Source organism: Hemiscyllium ocellatum, chromosome 20 (assembly GCF_020745735.1).
Source record: "Hemiscyllium ocellatum isolate sHemOce1 chromosome 20, sHemOce1.pat.X.cur, whole genome shotgun sequence".
In the NCBI taxonomy this organism is placed as follows: Eukaryota; Metazoa; Chordata; class Chondrichthyes; order Orectolobiformes; family Hemiscylliidae; genus Hemiscyllium; species Hemiscyllium ocellatum.
The window spans coordinates 4315378-4334885 of NC_083420.1; the positions used below are offsets into that span (position 1 = coordinate 4315378).

The 19508-nt window shown below is 44.6% G+C and overlaps 1 protein-coding gene across 3 annotated transcripts in view; it reads left to right on the forward strand.

Annotated features, from left to right (window-relative positions):
* LOC132825314 (myosin-11-like) overlaps nt 1-19508 on the forward strand; it is a 189621-nt gene that overhangs the window by 111875 nt on the left and 58238 nt on the right. For all 3 annotated transcript variants that reach the window (XM_060840427.1, XM_060840428.1, XM_060840426.1), the window contains exons 8-13: nt 2503-2601; nt 3066-3209; nt 10180-10275; nt 10361-10479; nt 15901-16053; nt 17310-17483. In XM_060840427.1, the coding sequence (XP_060696410.1) occupies nt 2503-2601; nt 3066-3209; nt 10180-10275; nt 10361-10479; nt 15901-16053; nt 17310-17483 (785 nt within the window). The remainder of the gene's footprint in view (nt 1-2502; nt 2602-3065; nt 3210-10179; nt 10276-10360; nt 10480-15900; nt 16054-17309; nt 17484-19508) is intronic.

Consider the following 19508-nt stretch of genomic DNA (forward strand, 5'->3'; position numbering starts at 1 on the left):
GAAACATCTGTCCCATGGACAACCCCTCGCCCTGACCTCGTCTGTTTAACTTGGCCAAGAACCAGCAAAGAGAAGTGAAGAGGGTTTTGAGAGACATGCCTGCTGACAGTGACCTAGTGAGGCAGGCTGTTTAATATTAACAAGGCAGCATTCATGAGGTTTGTGGCAAAGGACATGGGGACATTGCTCCCATAGACCCTTCCACAGGAGCAATCGAAGGTGTCCATACACCTGGCCCATTCTTGTTTGAGTCACACCAGCCTCTGTTTCAGTTCCACTTCCATTTAAAAAAAATGTTTTAAATGACCTCCAGGTTGAGTCCGTCTCCTGCTTTAAAATTGTTGAGTAAAATTGTCAGCTCTCTATTAATGGGGATGCCCTAACCTTGTATTGGATGCCTCAGCCAGTGCTTCTGTCAAACACTGGAGAATGCAGTCTGTGTAAAAACACTCAACACCATCAAGAGATCAAAGCAGCAGGTGGTGGACAAACTGAGTCCCTGTGCAATGTCTGTGAACAGGGAGAAACATTTCTCACTCCAGTGTGGGGTTTTATTCGAGGAGTGGTCAGGGGTAAATATGAGATAATAGTTTGGGGAAAAGGTCAGGGTGGGTTAATCTTCGGAGGGTCGGTGTGGACTTGTTGGGCCGAAGGGCCTGTTTCCACACTGTGTGGGGGAGGGGATCTAATCTAAACCCAGCCCCACTAGTAACTGTCAGGACGTGATTCACACCGAATTAACAGCACAGGCTGAGGCCATTCAGCCTGACACACCCATGCTAGAGTTTACACTCCTTGTGAGGTAGACATTCCCACAATGCAACATCAGCCTGATGGTTAGTTGTTCACTTGGGAGTGGAGTGTGAGGAACGAATTGAATCTGTGCAACCTCACAGTGGGACCATATGAAATTTCAAACAAGGGGCTTTTGTGAAACAGAAATAATGTCCATACCTCTGAGCCAGGAGGCTCACGTTCAAGACCCACCTGCTCCAAAGGTGTGTCATAAGATCCCTGAATAAGTAGTTTAGAAAATATCTGAAATGTTCAAAAACAGGATTAATTTGACGAGAGAATGAAAAGAGATTGCTAACAATAAATCGTTTGAGGGGAAATAGGGACACAAACAGGAGGAAAGCACTGTTTCATTCGGAATTTCAGGTTAATTTTCAAAATTATTTAACTGGTTTCATCCAAGTGATTATCTACTTTTGTGAAGATTTATCTCTACAATGTAAGCTTTTATTTGTAAGAACCTGGCTGGAAGACTGGCATGGATAGGGTGAATAGCCAAGGTCCTTTCCCCAGGGTAAGGGAGCATTCAAGGAGCAGGAGAATCGACGTTTCGGGCATGACCCTTCTTCAGGAATGAGGATAAGATAAAAGGTAGGGAGGAGGGACTTGGGGGAGGGGCTTTGGAGATGCGATAGGTGGAAGGAGGATAAGTGAGGGTGATAGGCCGGAGAGGAGTTGGGGGCGGAGAGGTCGGGAAGAAGATTGCAGGTCAAGAAGGCGGTGCTGAATCCGGGGGTTGGGACTGAGATAAGGTGGGGGGGAAGGGAAATGAGGAAGCTGGAGAAATCTGCATTCATCCCTTGTGGTTGGAGGGTTCCTAGGCGGAAGATGAGGTGCTCTTCCTCAGGCGTCGTGTTGCCATGGTCTGGCGATGGAGGAGGCCAAGGACCTGCATGTCCTTGGCGGAGTGAGAGGGGGAGTTAAAGTGTTCAGCCACGGGGCGGTTGGGTTGGTTGGTGTGGGTGTCCCAGAGGTGTTCCCTGAAACGTTCCACAAGTAGGCGGCCTGTCTCCCCAATATAGAGGAGGCCACATCGGGTGCAGTGGATGCAGTAAATGATGTGTGTAGAAGTGCAGGTGAATTTGTGGCGGATATGGAAGGATCCCTTGGGGCCTTGGAGGGAAGTGAGGGGGGAGGTGTGGGCGCAAGTTTTGCATTTCTTGCGGTTGCAGGGGAAGGTGGCGGGAGTGGAGGTTGGGTTGGTGGGGGGTGTGGACCGGACGAGAGTGGTCTCTCCGGAACGCTGATAGGGGAGGGGAGGGAAATATATCCTTGGTGGTGGGGACTGTTTGGAGGTGGCAGAAATGACCCGGGTTCAATTCCAGCCTCGGGTGACTGTCTGTGTGGAGTTTGCACATTCTCCCCGTGTCTGCGTGGATTTCCTCCGGGTTTTCTGGTTTCCTCCCACAATTCAACAATGTGTAGGTTAGGGTGAACTGGCCATGCTAAACTGCCCATAGTGTTCAGGGATGTGTAGGTTAGATGCATTAGTCCAGGTAAATGTAGAGTAATAGGGAAGGGAGTGGGTCTGGGTGAGATACTCTTCAGAGGTCAATGTGGAGTTGTTGGGCTGAAGGGCCTGTTTCCACACTGTTGAGATTGCATGATTCTATGGTCAGCATCGATGAGTTGGACTGAAGGGTCTGTTTCTGTGCAGCACATCTCTATGACTGTAAGTGAATTTGCTGACTTAACTGAAATAATTAGATCTGCTTGAAAAGTCTCGTGCTATTCGTCAGGCTCCAGAGGAAAGGACATTCCATATTTTCTATTACCTTCTTGCTGGAGCTGGGGTGAAGATGAAGGGTGAGTTATGTGTTTCTGTTGGGATGAGGTCTCTCTCTCCCTTACCCCCTCCCCCCCCACACAGCCACCCCCAACTCTCTCTGTCTGTCTGTCTGTCTCTCTCTCTCTCTTCAGACCACCCCCCCACAGCCACCCCCAACTCTCTCTGTCTGTCTGTCTGTCTCTCTCTCTCTCTTCAGACCACCCCCCCACAGCCGCCCCCAACTCTCTCTGTCTCTCTCTCTTTCTCTATCTCTCTGTCTCTCTTTGTCTCTCTCTCTCTCTCTCTCTATCTCTGTCTCTCTATTTCTCTGTCTCTCTTTGTCTCTCTCTCTCTCTCTCTCTCTCTACCTCTCTGACTCTCTCTGTCTCTCTCTCTCTCTCTCTCTCTCTACCTCTCTGACTCTCTCTGTCTCTCTATCTCACTCTCTCTGATCTCCAAAGAGCAGGAATGGCTGACTCACTCTCTTTGTTGTGATTTTCAGAGGATCTCTTGCTGGAACCGTTCAGCAGTTACCGGTTTTTATCCAATGGCCACGTCCCTATTCCAGGCCAGGATGACAAGGACATGTTTGAGGAAACATCAGAGGCCATGAGCATCATGGGATTTTCAATCGATGAACAAACCTGTAAGAACCATCTCGCTTTTATCTTCTCTGACCTGAGGGATTTCAAATATGTTCATTAAACTTGAAACAATGAGGAATTCTAAGGATTTCTTATAGAAATTTGGATTTCTTATCGAAACGTGGTCTATCTAACCTCCCTCCTACCAGCCTCACACACGTTGGCACAGAAGATTCCAGAATCTGTGTAGAATTTCAAGCTCTTAATATTTAATTTCCTCTCACCCATTTCCTGTACAGGTTGATGGATGTTTCTCAGTTTCTACTGTGCTCTTAATCCTGAATTATTATGATTTAGATAGCGTCTCTGTGAGAAACAAACACAGCAAGGGCTGGAGAAGCTCAGTAGGTCTGGCACTACCTGGGTGGAGAGAGAAAACGAAGTTAGTGCTTTTGAGTCCAGTGACTCTTCTTCAGGACTGAAGGCTGTTGGAAATGAGGTCCCGATTTATATTTTTGACAGAGGCAGAAGGGGGATTAGGAGGGCAGATGGGGGAGAGGCCTAGTTCGAAAAGGTAAAGGGGTTGTTATCCTCTCTGCGACACTGGTTAGCGCCGCTGGCTGTAGTGTGATTAACAATCAACGCTGATTAAAAACTGGCAAGAAATGAGCTCAGGGTGATGTATCAGGAGGACAATAAGCCAAGGAAGGAACGAGCTTCTGTATGGGTTACCCAGGACTCAATTAGCCTAGTGTCAAAGTTAACTTCCATTTGTTGAGGGCTCCAAATGTGCGCCCACAGGAAAGAAACAGATGCCAAGCCAAAGGATGAGGAAAAGTGACTGGCATTTGACGCAAGAACTGGCCTTTAGGGAGCATCGTCATAGAATCATAAAATCCCTACAGTGTGGAAACAGGCCCTTCGGCCCAACGAGTCCACACCAACTGTCCGAAGAGTAACCCACCCAGACCCATACCCCTACCCTATTATCCTACATTTACCTCTGACTAATGCATCTAACCTACATATCCCTGAACACTATGGGCAATTTAGAATGGCCAATCCACCTGACTTGCACATCTTTGGACTGTGGGAGGAAACTGGAGCACCCGGAGGAAACCCACGCAGACACTGGGAGAGTGCGCAAACTCCACACAGACAGTCACCCGAGGCTGGAATCGAACCTGGGTCCCTGATGCTGTGAGGCAGCAGTGCTCACCGCAGTGCCGCCCTGGAGAGGGAAATGGTAAGATTTAAGGGGGGAAATTCCAAAATGTGGAGCCCAAGTTGGCAGGTAGTAGAGCCGGCAATCACCAGGCAAAGGGAGGGTGTGGTACACGAGAAGGCAATCCTGGTGGAACAGAGCTTCCTGCAAAGGTTAGAGGGCAGAAGAAGATTGGAGGACTGAACAAGGGGCTACGTGGGTGAGAGGGTGGTCAGTTCCCTGTGGGACTCTGGCTGTGGAGGCCAGGTCACTGGGTATATTCAGGAAAGAGATTGAGGTGTGGGCCTGGGAACTAAATGTGAATGAGTAAGACCCAGAGCAGTGAGGAAAGTTTCAGGATCTCAGGCTGTGTAAGGTTTGAAGGTTTCAGTAAAAATGTTGATCTCTCGGCCTGGGAATTGTGAACATCAAGCTGGGTCCTAGTGCCTGCCTGTTACAGATCGTGGAGAGTCAGTGTTCTCCAGCGTTCAGTGATGTTTCACTTGTGGTGGACACTATGTTGAAATATCCACCTGACCAGCCTTACAAGTGAAAAATGGTCTCTTTCTGGAATGCAAATCAAAGACTTCTGGATTAAAAATATTGTAGTGGATTGTGAGATGTTTATTGCACAACTTGCTGCATGCAAAGTACTGTGTTTGTGTATAATCAGGAGATGAGTGAGTTTAGTCACAATTTGTAACATCTCTGTCTTTCTGAACAAGGGTGACTGTCTCCTTCTCTGAACTTTCGATTCTCATCAGATCACCTACCATAGATCACCACAATTACACAATTACCAAGTCAGACATTAACCCTAACCCTAACTCGAACCCAAACCTTAACCATAACCCTAACCCTAAACACTAACCCTATCCCTGACCCTAACTCTGTCCCTAACTCTATCCCTGTCCCTAACTCTATCCCTGTCCCTAAAACTATCTCTGTCCCTAACTCTATCGGTGTCCCTAACTCTATCGGTGTCCCTAACTCTATCCCTGTCCCTAACTCTATCCCTGTCCCTGACACTATCCCTGTCCCTGACACTATCCCTGTCCCTAACTCTAGCCCTGTCCCTAACCCTATCCCTATCACTAACCCTATCCCTGTCCCTAACCCTATCCCTATCCCTGTCCCTAACCCTATCCCTATCCCTATTCCTAACCCTATCCCTGTTGCTAACCATATCACTGTCCCTAACCCTATCCCTATCACTAACCCTATCCTTGTCCCTAACCCAATCCCTATCCCTAAACCTATCCCTGTCCCTAACCCTATCCCTGTCCAAACCCTATTCCTGATCCTAACCATAGCTCTGTCCCTAACCCTATCCCTGTCCAAACCCTATTCCTGACCCTAACCATAGCCCAGTGCCTAACCCTATCCCTATCCCTGTCCCTAACCCTATCCCTGTCCCTAACATTAGCCCTGTGCCTAACCCTATCCCTATCCCTGTCCCTCACCCTAGCCCTGTCGCTAACCCTATCCCTGTCTCTAACCCTAGCCCTGTCTCTAACCCTAGCCCTGTCTCTAACCCCAGCCCTGTCTCTAACCCCAGCCCTGTCTCTAACCCTATCCCTGTCCCTATCCCTGTCCCTATCCCTGTCCCTACCCCTATCCCTGTCCCTACCCCTATCCCTGTCCCTAACCCAATCCCTGTCCCTAACCCTAGCCCTTTCCCTAACCCTAGCCCTTTCCCTAACCCAATCCCTGTGCCTAACCCAATTCCTGTCCCTAACCCTATCCCTGTCCCTGTCCCTATCCCTGTCCCTGTCCCTATCCCTGTCCCTAACCCTAGCCCTCTCCCTAACCCTAGCCCTTTCCCTAACCCAATTCCTGTCCCTAACCCAATCCCTGTCCCTAACCCTAGCCCTGTCCCTAACCCTATCCCTCTCCCTAACACTGTTGCAGCTGTTGTAAACCACTTGAACAAGAGTTGTCTCCCATTCCTTTTCCTTTACATTTTGGCACCGTGTCAAATTGCAATTATGATAAACTGACAATTGCCGCAGTGAATTATAGGTTTGTATCCACCACTTCTCACAGAGCAATACGTTTTCTGCGGGATTGTTTATCTTGTGTTAAATTATCTTGGCACTGCACAGATCAGTGAGACTTGGGTTTGAAGACTCTGAGGCCTCACTAAAAATGGGCTGTTGGATTCTCCTCAAAGGAACAAAAGTGTCGAGGAATGAGATGACTGTTCTGAGGCTGAGTCTCCATAAATGGTGTTTGATCGAGAGAATAATGTTACACAGCCAACAACAACCAAAGTGCATCGATTTATAATTTGGGAAATAATGTCTTTGTCATTTTGGCGCAGGGAATGGAGAGAATGTCAGATTGAAAATGAACATACAAACATACAAACATACAAACTGTCACCCGCTGCAGCCCACAGAGGGAAACCTAAAGGGACAAAAGTCAAAAGTAACTTTTTGGTGAAGGCTCTTCTTCTGCAATAAATTACACACCAGTTCACACACGTTTCACACGCATTACACACACATTTCATATACGTTGGGCAATAAGTTACATCCAGATGCAATACTTACACAGAATCCATGTGTTTGACATTTCAATTCATCTAATGGTGAATTCATCCTGATGAAGGGCTCTGGCCCGAAACGTCGAATTTCCTGTTCCTTGGATGCTGCCTGACCTGCTGTGCTTTAACCAGCAACACATTTTCATTTCTATTCATCTGCCAACAGATGGCAGTGAGCAAGCATCAGATGGTTACAATCTCCATTTAAATCACTTGAAGGTTGAACCAATGACCGTGTAAATGCTGCAAGCTGAAAGGCATTAATAGAGTAAACAATATGATGTTAATCGTTCCCCCATTGAGCTGATTGGGGTTGGGCTTGCAGTTGGTTTAAATCTCACATTTACAGCCACAGCGCTGGAACATGCAAACGTACAAACTAGGGGCTGGATACGCCACTCTGCCCTTCAAGCCTGCTCTCCCATTCAGTATAATCACAGGTGATCTGTTTGTGTTTCTAATTCTGCATTCCTATTTCCTGCCGTTAGCTCTCACTTCCCTGGCTAACAAAAATCTATCCATCCTCATCCTAAAATGATTCAATGATCTCACCTCCAGAGGCAGAGAGTTCCAAAGTCAGACAGACTTCTGAGAGAAAATAATTCCCTTCATCTCTGTCTTTCAAAAGGCAACCCCTCATTTTAAAATACTTCCCTCTAGTTCCGGACACAACAGGAAGTATTCTTCCCACGCCCACCTTGTCTGAGCCATTGAGGATCTGATACACTTCAATCAGGTCACCTCTCGCTCTCTAAACACCAGGGGAAACCAGACCAGTCTGTCCAACCTTTCCTCATAAAACAAATCCCCTTATTCCGGGTAAGACACAGAATTTGCTATAAATTCTGTGGCTTACAATCTTAGACTCCACAACCACCTGATGAAGGAGCAGCGCTCCGAAAGCTAGTGCTTCCAAATAAACCTGTTGGATTATAACCTGGTGTTGTGTGGTTTTTAACTTTGTACATCCCAATCCAATACCAGCATCTCCAAATCATTTCCTGTCCATGTATGTGTCCAAAGGTCTTTTTAATATTGTTAATGTTTCAACCGTTTCACTGGCAGCTCATTCCATATGCGTACCATCTTCTGTGTAAAAAAAGTTGACCCTCAGGCTCCCTTTTATTCTTTCCCCTCTAACCTTAAATTGATGCCCTCCAGTCCTCGATTCCCCAAACCTGAGAAAAAGACTGAGTGCATTCACCCTATCCATGCCTCTCATGATCTTATACACTTCTGCACGATCCACTGCCCTCCCCCCCTCCCCCAATCTCCTACACTCCAAAGAAAACAGTTCTAGCTTATCCAGCCCCTCCCTATAACTCAGACCGTTGAGTCCTGGCAACATCCTTGTAAATTTCCTCTGCACTCTTTCCAGTTTAATAACGCCCTTCCTGTAGCAAGGTGACCAAAACTGAACACAATACTCCAACTGCAGCCTGACCGACGTCCTGTACAACTGCAACATAACTTCCCAACTTCTATACTCAGTGCCCTGACTGATGAAGGGCAGTGTGCTAAAAGCCTTCTTCACTGCCCCGTCTACCTGGGACTCCACTTTCAGTGAACCGTGCATCTGAACTCCAAGGTCCCTCTGTTCCACCACACCACTTAAGGCCCTACTATTTACCATGAAACCCCTACCTTGACTTGACTTTCCAAAACGCAAGACCTCACACCTATCTATGTTAAACACCATTTGCCATTTCCCAGCCCACTTCCCCAGCTGATCAAGGTCCTGCTGCAATTTCTGATAACCTTCCTCACTGCCCACAATACCACCTATTTTAGTGTCATCTGCAAACTTACTAATCATGTCTTGTACATTCTCATCCAAATCATTGATGTAGATAACGAACAGCAATAGACCTACCACTGACCCCTGAGACACTCCACTAGTCACAGGCCTCCAGTCTGACACTCATCCCACCACTATTACCCTCTGCTTCTGACATTCAAGTCAACTGCGATTCCAATTTGCCAGCTCCCCCTGGATTCCATGCGATCTAACCTTCCAGAGCAGCCTACCATGTGGAACCTTATCAAAGGCCTTACTGAAATCCATATTGAGTACATCTACCACCCTGCCCTCATCACTTCATCGAAGAACTCTAACAAATCTGTGAGGCCTGATCTCCCACACACAAAACCATGCTAATTATTCCTAATTAAACCCTGTATTTCCAAAAGCATGTATATCTTATCCCTCAGAATCTTCTTAAGTAACTTACCAACCACAGGTGTTAGGTTTATTGGTACTTTAGATTGAGTAGTCTTGGCCTATACTCTTTGAAGTTCAGAAGAATGAGGGGGCATCTAATTGAGGTCTATAAGATGCTAAAGGGGATTGACAAAGTAGACATGAAGAGGATTGTTCCTCATGTGGAATGAGAGGTCACAGTTTCAGATTAAGGGGTAGCAGAGTTAAAACAGAGATGGGGAGGAACTACTTCTCTCAAAGGATCCTCAATCTGTGGAATTCACCACCCCAGAGTACGGTGGATACTGGGACATTGAGTAAAGAGGAAATGGACAGAGTTTTAATGAGTATTGGGTTGAAAGGTTATCGAGGGTGGACAGGAAGGTGGAATAGAGGCCGAAAAGAGATCAACCATTATGGTATTAAACAGCTGAGCAAGCCGGAGGGGCTGAATGGCCTCCTCCTGCTCCTGATTCTGATGTTCTAACTGCCTTTCATGACGTTGATAATCAGATAACATTCCCATGCAGTAATATATCAATCAGATTCATCAAACCAACATATATCAATCTGTAATAAGGCAAATATCAGTCAATATAAAAAGCACTTTAAAGTAAAATAAAGGACTGAGGAATTTATTTAGATCACATTCTCTATCAGTACTTGGTACTTCTCAAAGGAAGGATGTTATTTTTTTGTGGAGGTGTTTGTTTCTGAGACAGTACAAAACAAAACTCCACCTATCACCATCTTTCCCAGTCATTGTATATTTTTCTTCTTGATGATTATTTTGTGAGAATTGGAAGCGAAGACAATGCCTTTTTTAGTCAGATTCACATTGACGGAATCCTATGCATTCCTTGCCTTATTTTACAAGGTTGTCGAACAGGCACTGCTCCATAAATTTGTTTAAATAAGAGTCGTGCTGTTGTGTGATCGCTCACTGTTGAGCACAACCAAAGCCCCATTTGGAAAGAATCACATTTGAAAACCAAGCGATGGAAAGTAAATGGGTAATTTATAAGGCAGCCTGACAAAATTCTGCTGGTGCTGATCGGTAACTCTTTCTGATATTTCCAGCGATATTGAAGATCGTTTCATCTGTGCTGCAGCTGGGTAATATTTGCTTCAAAAAGGAGCGAAACACTGACCAGGCTTCGATGCCGGACAACACAGGTATGTCTTGCCACACTCTCTGGGGACTTGTGATGCTCAGCCTGGGATGGCCATGCTCCTAACCTGATGTGTTTCCTTCATCAAGTTGCACAGAAAGTGTGTCACCTGCTGGGTATGAACGTGACTGATTTCACCAGAGCCATCCTGAGTCCTCGCATCAAAGTTGGGCGTGACTACGTGCAGAAGGCCCAGACCAAGGAGCAGGTAAAAAGAATTCCCAAACCATTCCTGATCTTTACTCTTCCTTGGAATGCCACAGGTTGGATCAGCGCTGTGGCCTGTACCTGACTGCCATCCAACTGCACAGCTCAGTATGACCATCCAGGTCGAGAGTGTAGTGCTGGAAAAGCACAGCAGGTCAGGCAGCATCCGAGGAACAGGAGAATCAACATTTCAGGCAGGAATTCCTAATGAAGGGATTGTGCCTAAAATGTCAACTCTCCTGCTCCTCAGATGCTGCCTGACCTGCTGTGCTTTTCCAGCACCACACTCCCGACTCTGATCTCCAGCATCTGCAGTCCTCACTTTCTCCCATGACCACTGCAGGTGGTCACCCAGTCTGTCGCAGAGTCATACAGAGACCCTTTGGCCCAACTCATGAACACCGACCTGATATCTGAAACTGATCTGGTCCCATTTGCCAGCTTGTGGCCCGTATCTCTCCAAACCCTACCCATGCTTATACCCATCCAGATGCCTTTTAAATCTCGTCATTGTACCCACCCCCATCACTTCCTCTGGCAGCCCACCCTCTATGTCAAATTGCTGCCCCTCAGGTCCCTTCCAAATCCCTCCCCTTTCCAATGCCCTCTAGTTTTGGACTCCCCCCTCCCAGGAGAAAGATCCTGGGCTGTTCACCCTGTTCATGCCCCCCATGTTCTACAAATCTCGTTCGCCTTCAGCCTCTGACACTCTTGGGGAAAAGCCCCAGCCTACCCAGCCTCACCCCATAGCCCAAACCTTCCAAACCCAGTGACATCCCTGCAATTCCTTTCAGAACTCCCTCAAGTCCAACAACATCCTTTCTATGGTCATGACAGACTTCATCACAAACCTTGCTAAACTCCCCACAGACCATTTCGATTCAAGTCTATGAAAGGCATTTGCAGATGTACAGGGACCTCCAAACCCTTTAGTATACCAACCTTTCCCAATCTAGCTCCAATTTGGGTCATACCATGCCATTCTGTCCCTCCTCCTGAACTTGTCTAAATTGTTGACTGGCCCTCGTTCTGTGCTGGAAACATCATCAAGTCATACCACAAGGAAACAGACCCTTTGGCCCAACTCATCCAAACTGACCAGGCTTCTGAACATGTCATACAGTCATAGAGTCATAGAGATGTACAGCACGGAAACAGATCCTTCAGTCCAACTCGTCCATACCGACCAAGCTTCTGAACATGTTAATAAGGACAGGACTAAAGCGTGCATGCATCTGGGGGAGCACACCTGGAGTATTATGTGCAGGTTTGGCCTCCTTGCCTCAGAAAAGATAAACTTGTCATTGAGGGAGCATGCTGAAGGTTCACCAGATTGATTCCTGGGATAGCGGGACTGACATATTCGGAGCGATTGTGTCGATGTACATTGGAGTTTAAAAGAATGAGACAGAATCCCATTAAAATGTACAAAGTTCTACCAGGGCAGGAGACACTACAATGGGGGTGAGAATGCTCCTTCTGGCTTGGGGTTGGGGGAGGGGAGGAGGTTGAGATAATGAGCAGTCACGGTCTCAGGGAACAGGGTAGGCCATTTTGACTATGAAGAGGAGAAATTTCTTCACTTTCTTCACTTTCAAGTTCTCTACAATGGAAGGCTGTGGACAAGTAGCCATTGAATATATTTAAGAAAGAGATAGATAGATTTTCAGAAGCAAATGTTGCCAAGGAGTAGGGAGAGACAGCGGGAGTACAGTATTGAGACACAGGATCAACTAGGGTCAAGTTGAATGGCACAGCAGGCTTGATGTGGGTGGCATGGTGTCTCAGTGGTTAGCGCTGCTGCCTCACAGCGTCAGGGACCTGGGTTCGATTCCAGCCTCAGGCAACTGTCTGTGTGGAGTTTGCACATTCTCCTTGTGTCTATGTAGATTTCCTCCCACAGTCCAAAGATGTGCAGGTTAAGTGAATTGGCTATGGGAAATTGCCCGTAGTGTTCAGGGATGTGTATTAGTTAGGGGTAAATGCAGAGTAGTAGGGGAATGGGTCTGGGTGGGTTACTCTTCGGTATGGGCTTGTCAGGCTGAATGGCCTGTTTCCACACTATAGGGATTCTAGTCTATGAGCCTAATGACCTACATTTTCTCTGCTTCTGAAAGCACAACAGATTCAGCTTCCCAGGCTAGTAGGTTATAAAACTCACTATCAAATTCTGTCACTGTCCTTGCAGAGCTAGAGAGTTGTTTCTTTAGAAAGATTATTCCCTGCAGCAGATCAATCTGCCTAGGACAAAGCACTCTTTATCTTGTCTGATTTCCAAATAATAAATTCTGCTCTTAACAGACCAAGGTCAGTTTAATTTCACTATGAATTATGATTTCACGATGAATTATGATTGCAAGCATTCAGAATTGTTATCATTTCAGTAAGGTAGCTGAAGTCAAGATATCACATTGATGAAACTTTTCTGGATTACATCTAAGCTGATTTGGTGATGCTGGTTACTGTTAGCTAGTTAGTACTGGCTGATCATTGTATAGATCCACCCTGACTCTAAGCCAAAAATATCTAAATTACCATTGGCAACTTTCTACTGAAGTCAAACGTACCCCAGTGTAAATCTATCTGACAGAATAATAGAATAGTGCACCACTGAAGAACTGTGGATGCTGTAAATCAGAAGCAGAAACAGAAATTGCTGGAAAAGCTCACCAGGTCTGACAGCATCCAGGGAGAGAAATCAGAGTTAATGTTTTGGGTTGAGTGACCCTCCCTCAGAATTCAGGTGGCTATTGAAGGTGTCAATTTACCTGATAATGCAAATGTCTCTCTAGTTCTGCCAATCCTACCTGTTAACATAACAGCATCATATTGTTACAATAAGGTGAGGATGGGTGTGTCTGCTCCTCTCTTTTTAACTCCCCCAGTCAGGCTCTCAAAATATTTTAAAACACCTTTTAGCACACAGCTTTACTTCACTTTGATTAAAAGTATTCACTAGATCAGAATTAAAAAATCAGTTGCTGTTTTATTGGCTGAGAGAAAGAGAAATTGTATTACCTACTAACTCCAATGTCCAATGTACATACACAAACACGGGTATAAAGTTTTAAAAAGAAAGAGTTTCTGGTACCATAGAAAGAAAAAGAGTGGACAATATAAAAAGTTATTCAAGATTTTGATTTGTTGCAGTTTAACCTGAGACCACAGCTGTTTAGTTGAAATTGTGTATCCTCACATCAGCAAACTTCATGGAATCTTTGAGTTTCCAGCCAATGGGTGGTTCTCTGATTTGATTTATAACTAGTGTTGGCCTCCAAGAGGCTGAAAGGGAAACAGGGAGACATAGAAAGATTTTCAGTCCTTGTTGTTACCTGTCTTCTTCTCTGCCTGCTGTTCTGCTAAGCAGCTACAGAATGATGGTCTATTTATGTGTTCCTGAGTCTGGCTCCATTGTCTTTCCAAGCTGAATAATTGCCAATATGTGCAGTTTTGTATAAACGTGCAAATTAAAACAAAAGAAGTGAGGCTTTTGACACCTGTCTTAGTTGACTAGTTTCAATGTTTTTATATCAAAATGATTATTTCTGTTCAGAAAATTGTTTTAATTCCACATTGGTTTCCTGAGTTTGCTTCAGTTTGTGGTCAAATTATTTACTCCAACCTTTTCAAAAAGTCTATTTAATCCATGAAGGTGTCAAGGTATTAAAATCAGATGATGGAAATTGAAGATTGATGTTTCTATATTTCCTCTCTGATATCTTGAATTCTGTAGCAGCTGGAGAATTATTTCTCTGAACTCCAAACTTAATTGATGGTCCATTTTTTTACATTAATGTGACAGTTTCAACAAGGAAGTTCAAATACACGGTTAAGATCAAATGTTATGTCATTAAGTTCGGAGGTCAGAGAAATAATTCTCCAGCTGCTACAGAATTCACGATATCAGAGAGGAAATACAGAAGCATAAATCAGAGAAGAGCATTAATGCTGGAGGAAGCTCTGCTCTGGGAGAGGCAAGGTCAGCATATGGCCACAGCTAGAAATCAAAATCGCAAAATATGTTAATGTTAATCACCGGAATGGGCAGTTGGTATCTCACAGATCTATTTAAATCTTTGCCCTCAATCAAGCAGGAAAATCAGACCTTTAGATGTCAAGATCAGCCCTGGATTATGTACCAAGAAACAGTTTTATAGTGCAACAGAAAACCAAGATCCCTCAGCAGAGCATGATGTTACCCCACGAATTTGGACAAGTCAGTCAGAGAATCCCTACGGTGTGGAAGCAGGCCATTCAGTCCATTGAGTTCATTACATCCCTCTGAAGAGCACCCCTACCCCTGCATTCCCATGGATAATCCATCTAGCCTGTACATCCCTGGACACTATGGGCAATTTAGCACGACCAATCTATTTAACCTGCACATCTTTGGACTGTGGGAGGAAACTGGAGCACCCAGAGGAAATCCACACAGACGCGGGCAAAACGTCCATGGCTGGGATAGAACCCAGGGCAACTACTGAGCCACCATGCCACTTTAGTAAGTCAAGTGACGGTAATGGTGCAAAGAAAACAGTATGAGTGAAGCAAACTAGACATGAAAAGAATAAAGTCCCATCATGCTGTCGTGTACAATTGATGGGAGAAAGATTAAGCTGAAGGTAATATTCAAGAGAAAAATCTGCCCAAAACAGCAATTCCTGAGCGGAAAGGGAACTCACAATGGTTGAATAAGGAGAAATGCTTTTCATCTCAGTCTCATCGGTACAGATGCAAGAAAAGCTTTTCTCAAAGGGAACAACAATTTAGATTGCAGAAGGAAAGGGTGCAGATTGATTGGCAACTTGAATCTGATTGGGTAAGGCACTGCTGTGGAAAATGAACCAGGGAGGAATTGTCCTCCACACTTTTATTGAATCCTGAAACTGCACAATGGACTTGATCCTTTTTCCCTGCAGAGGCCAGGTCCCTGCTTTTACATTTGTGTGGCTATTTGGTGATGTAAGTGATACACATGCTTGAAGGGAGGGTGATGGCCTAATAATGTTATCGCTAGAGCAGTAATCTAGAGACTCAAGTAATGTCCTGGGGACCATGAATCAAATCCTGCCATGGGGGCAAATGATGGAATCTAAATTTGATTTTTTAAAGAAAATCTGAAAGTAAGAACCTGATGATGATAAAGAAACAATTATTCGGGACAAACCCATCTGATTCACTAATGCCCTTTAGGGAAGGGAATGGCTATCCTTACCTGCCCTGGTCTAGGTGTGACTCCAGACCCACAGCAATGTGTTTGACCCCTAACAGGGCAATGAGAGCTGGATTGGCCAGTGATGCCCTTATACTGGGAATGAATAAAAAAAACTTTGTGAGACTGACCAAGTGGTTGTTAATGTCTATTTAATTCTACATCTGAAGCATCACATGGTTAAAATGCTCATGAATGTTTCTGCCACAGGCTGACTTTGCTGTTGAAGCTTTAGCCAAAGCCATGTATGAACGGCTGTTTCGTTGGTTACTCATTCGTATCAACAAAGCCCTGGACAGGACCAAGAGGCAAGGTGCCACGTTCCTCGGAATTCTTGATATTGCCGGCTTTGAGATATTCCAGGTAATTGTTTCTCCAAAAGGCAGCTGTTAGTTTCAATTCGAGTGTGTTCCCTTTTCCAAATATCTAGGTATATGTAAAAAACAGCTAATGTGACCAAAGTTAACATTTCCGATCACAGGGTCATTTCCTTGTCCCTGTCCCATCATGGATAGGATATTCAATCATCAAGAACATAAACCAAACTAACAATCCAGGTCTTTTTCAATATATCACTTCAGTTACATCACACTGTAAACTTTTGCTACAAATTCTGTGTCTTATGATTTTATTCTCCACAACCATCTGATGTAGGAGCAGTGCTCAAACAAACCTGTTGGACTATAACCTGGTGTTGTGTCATTTCTAACTTTGTCCACCCCAGTCCAACACTGGCTCCTCCACATCATGGCCACTGAGCTAATTATTGAAGGTGAATCCCGTTCTGTGAGTCGGAATGCTCCAGTATTCCCAAATCTTTATGCTGCCTCCATCCAATGGTGTTGAAATGAGCAGGTTAATTTGCAATTGCCACCCCAATCCTTGTAATCTGTTGCTGGGACTTTGGGGATCAGCATCATTGAGGAACTGTGTTAGAAAGCTGGAAATGACTGTCAGTATTACCTTTTCAGCTCCTGCTGAAGTCAGAGCAGGAGACTACAGAACCGCACTGAAGCTCTCCCTCATTGTTAATGTTTATTCACTGGGAAGAATTTTGAGTTGGTATTGAGAATCTGCATCCTTATGTTGAAAGTTCATGCAGTATCCAGGAAGTCCTTTAAATGTGACAGCTTGGGTATTTCCCGATCAGACACTTTTGCATATCTTTGAATGAATCTATTCTACAAATGTTGCCATTACATCTACGGTGAACAAAAAATGGGTGTGAAGATGATATACATTTTCAAAAGCCCAATGTAATCAGATTTCAGAGCAATTGAAGAATTCCCTTCTTGAGCCTCAGTTCGTTCAGTGCAGTGTAATACCAACAGCAGGGGCTCAAATCCCATATTGGTGAGGATTGCTATGAAGTTCCTATCCTCTCCACCTTGCCCCTCACCTGAGGCATGGTGACCCTCAGGACACAACCACCACCAGCCGTCTCTCTCTCTCTCTCTCTCTCTCTCTCTCTCTCTCTCTCTATCTCTAACGTGACTGTGGTGACTACACTGCCAATTCATGTCTCTTCTTAAATAATAGATGCATTTCCCCCTGCAGCACTCATAAGGATGCTGAAAAACTCTGACATTCAAACATCCTTTTGATTTTTTTCTTTTTAGGACAATTCCTTTGAGCAGCTCTGCATCAATTACACCAATGAGAAGCTGCAGCAGTTATTCAACCACACCATGTTCATTCTGGAGCAGGAAGAGTACCAGAGAGAGGGCATTGAATGGAACTTTATTGACTTTGGCCTGGATCTGCAGCCCTGCATTGAACTGATTGAAAGAGTGGTAATGAGATTTTTAGAAACTGTGAATTTAATCAAACCTTTTTCAATAATTATCTGCGCTGTTAAACCCTTTCATAGATGCATACCAAACCCACATGCCACTAGTTCAAAGTCCAAATCCCAGAATTAAATAATAAAATATATATAAATCATATATCTCACATCACAATATCAATTCTAAACTTATCTTTAATTATGTTTACTTGGTATTCCATTATTCTATTTTCACAATGTTTAATTTAAAGTCAAATTGTAAATGAATTGTTTCTGTATCATCTGCAAGTTTCATGCCCCTCCTTCAGATCACCTTTCACACATGTCCATTCCAAGCTGAGAAAGCAAGGTTTCTGCAGTCTTTCCTCGTAACTTACACTTTTGGGATCAGGCTTGGAGTTTTTCTCTGTGCTACGTCCATTGTTTTAATGCTATCTTTGTTTTTTGCCAGTCACAGAATCAGAGTCATGGAGGCATGGCTCAGAAATGGACCCTTTAGTGCAAGCAGTTCACACAGACCATGTTCCCAAACTAAACTAGTTCCACTTCCCTGCTTCTGGCTCATATCCCTCTAAACCTTTCCTATTGATGCACTGAGAATCACAGAGTCATAGAGATGTACAACACAGAAACAGATCCTCAAGTCCAACTCATCCATGCTGACCAGATATCCTAACCTAATCTAGTTCCACCTGCCAGCATCCAGCCTATATCCCTCCAAATCCTTCCTATTCATATTCCCATCCAGATGCCTTTTAAATATTGCAATTATACCAGCTTCCACCACTTCCTCTGGCAGCTCATTCCATACACGTACCACCCTCTGCATGAAAAAGATGCCCTTGGGTCTCTTTTATATCTTTCCCCTCTCATCCTAAACCTATGCCCATTAGTTCTGGACTTCCCCACCCTAGGGAAAAGACTTTGCCTATTACCTATCCATGCCCCTCATGATTTTGTAAACCTCTATAAGGTCACTCCTCAGCCTCCGATGCTCCAGGGAAAACAGCCCCAGCCTATTCAACCTCTCTCTATAGATCAAATCCTCCAACCCTGGCAACATTCTTGTAAATCTTTTCTGAACCCTTTCAAGTTTCACAACATCTTTCTGATAGGAAGGAGACCAGAATTGCATGCAATATTCCAACAGTGGCCCAAACAATGTCCTGTACAGCTGCAACATGACCTCCCAACTCCTGTACTCAATACTCTTACTAATAAAGGAAAGCATATCAAGCGTCTTCTTCAATATCCTATCTACCTACGAATTCATTTTCAAGGAGCTATCAACCTGCTCTCCAAGGTCTCTTTGTTCAGCAACACTCCCTAGGACCTTACCATTAAGTGTATAAGTCCTGCTAAGATTTGCTTTCCCAAAATGCAGCACCTCACATTTATCTAAATTAAACTCCATCTGCCACTTCTCAGCCCATTGGCCCATCTGATCAAGATCCTGTTGTAATCTGAGGTAATTCTCTTCACTGTCCACTACAGCTCCAATTTTGGGGTCTTATCTGAACGTCTTTGAAACATTGTAACTGTACACACATCCACCACTTCCTCTGACAGTTCATTCCACACACAAACCACTCTCTGTGTGAAAATGTCACTCCTTTTTCAAAACTTTCTCCTCTCACCCCTAGTTTTGAACTCTCTCATCACAGGGAAAAGACCTTTTATAATCCCCTTATCAATATCCCTCATGATTTTATAAACCTCGATAAGGTCACCACTCAACCTCCTATACTCTAGTGAAAGGAATCCCAGTTTATCCAGTCTACTTGCATAACTCAAACCACCCTGTTCTGTTAAATCTTTTCTGAACCGTATCCAGTTTAATATATCCTTCCAATAGCAGGGCGACCAGAACTGCACACAGTACTCCAAACGTGACCTCACCAACATCCTGTACAACATCAACATAATGTACCAACTCTTATAGTCAAAGGTCTGAGCAATGAAGGCAAGTGTGCTAAACAACTTCATAACCAGCCTGTTTACCTGTGATACAAATTTCAAAGAATTATGTATC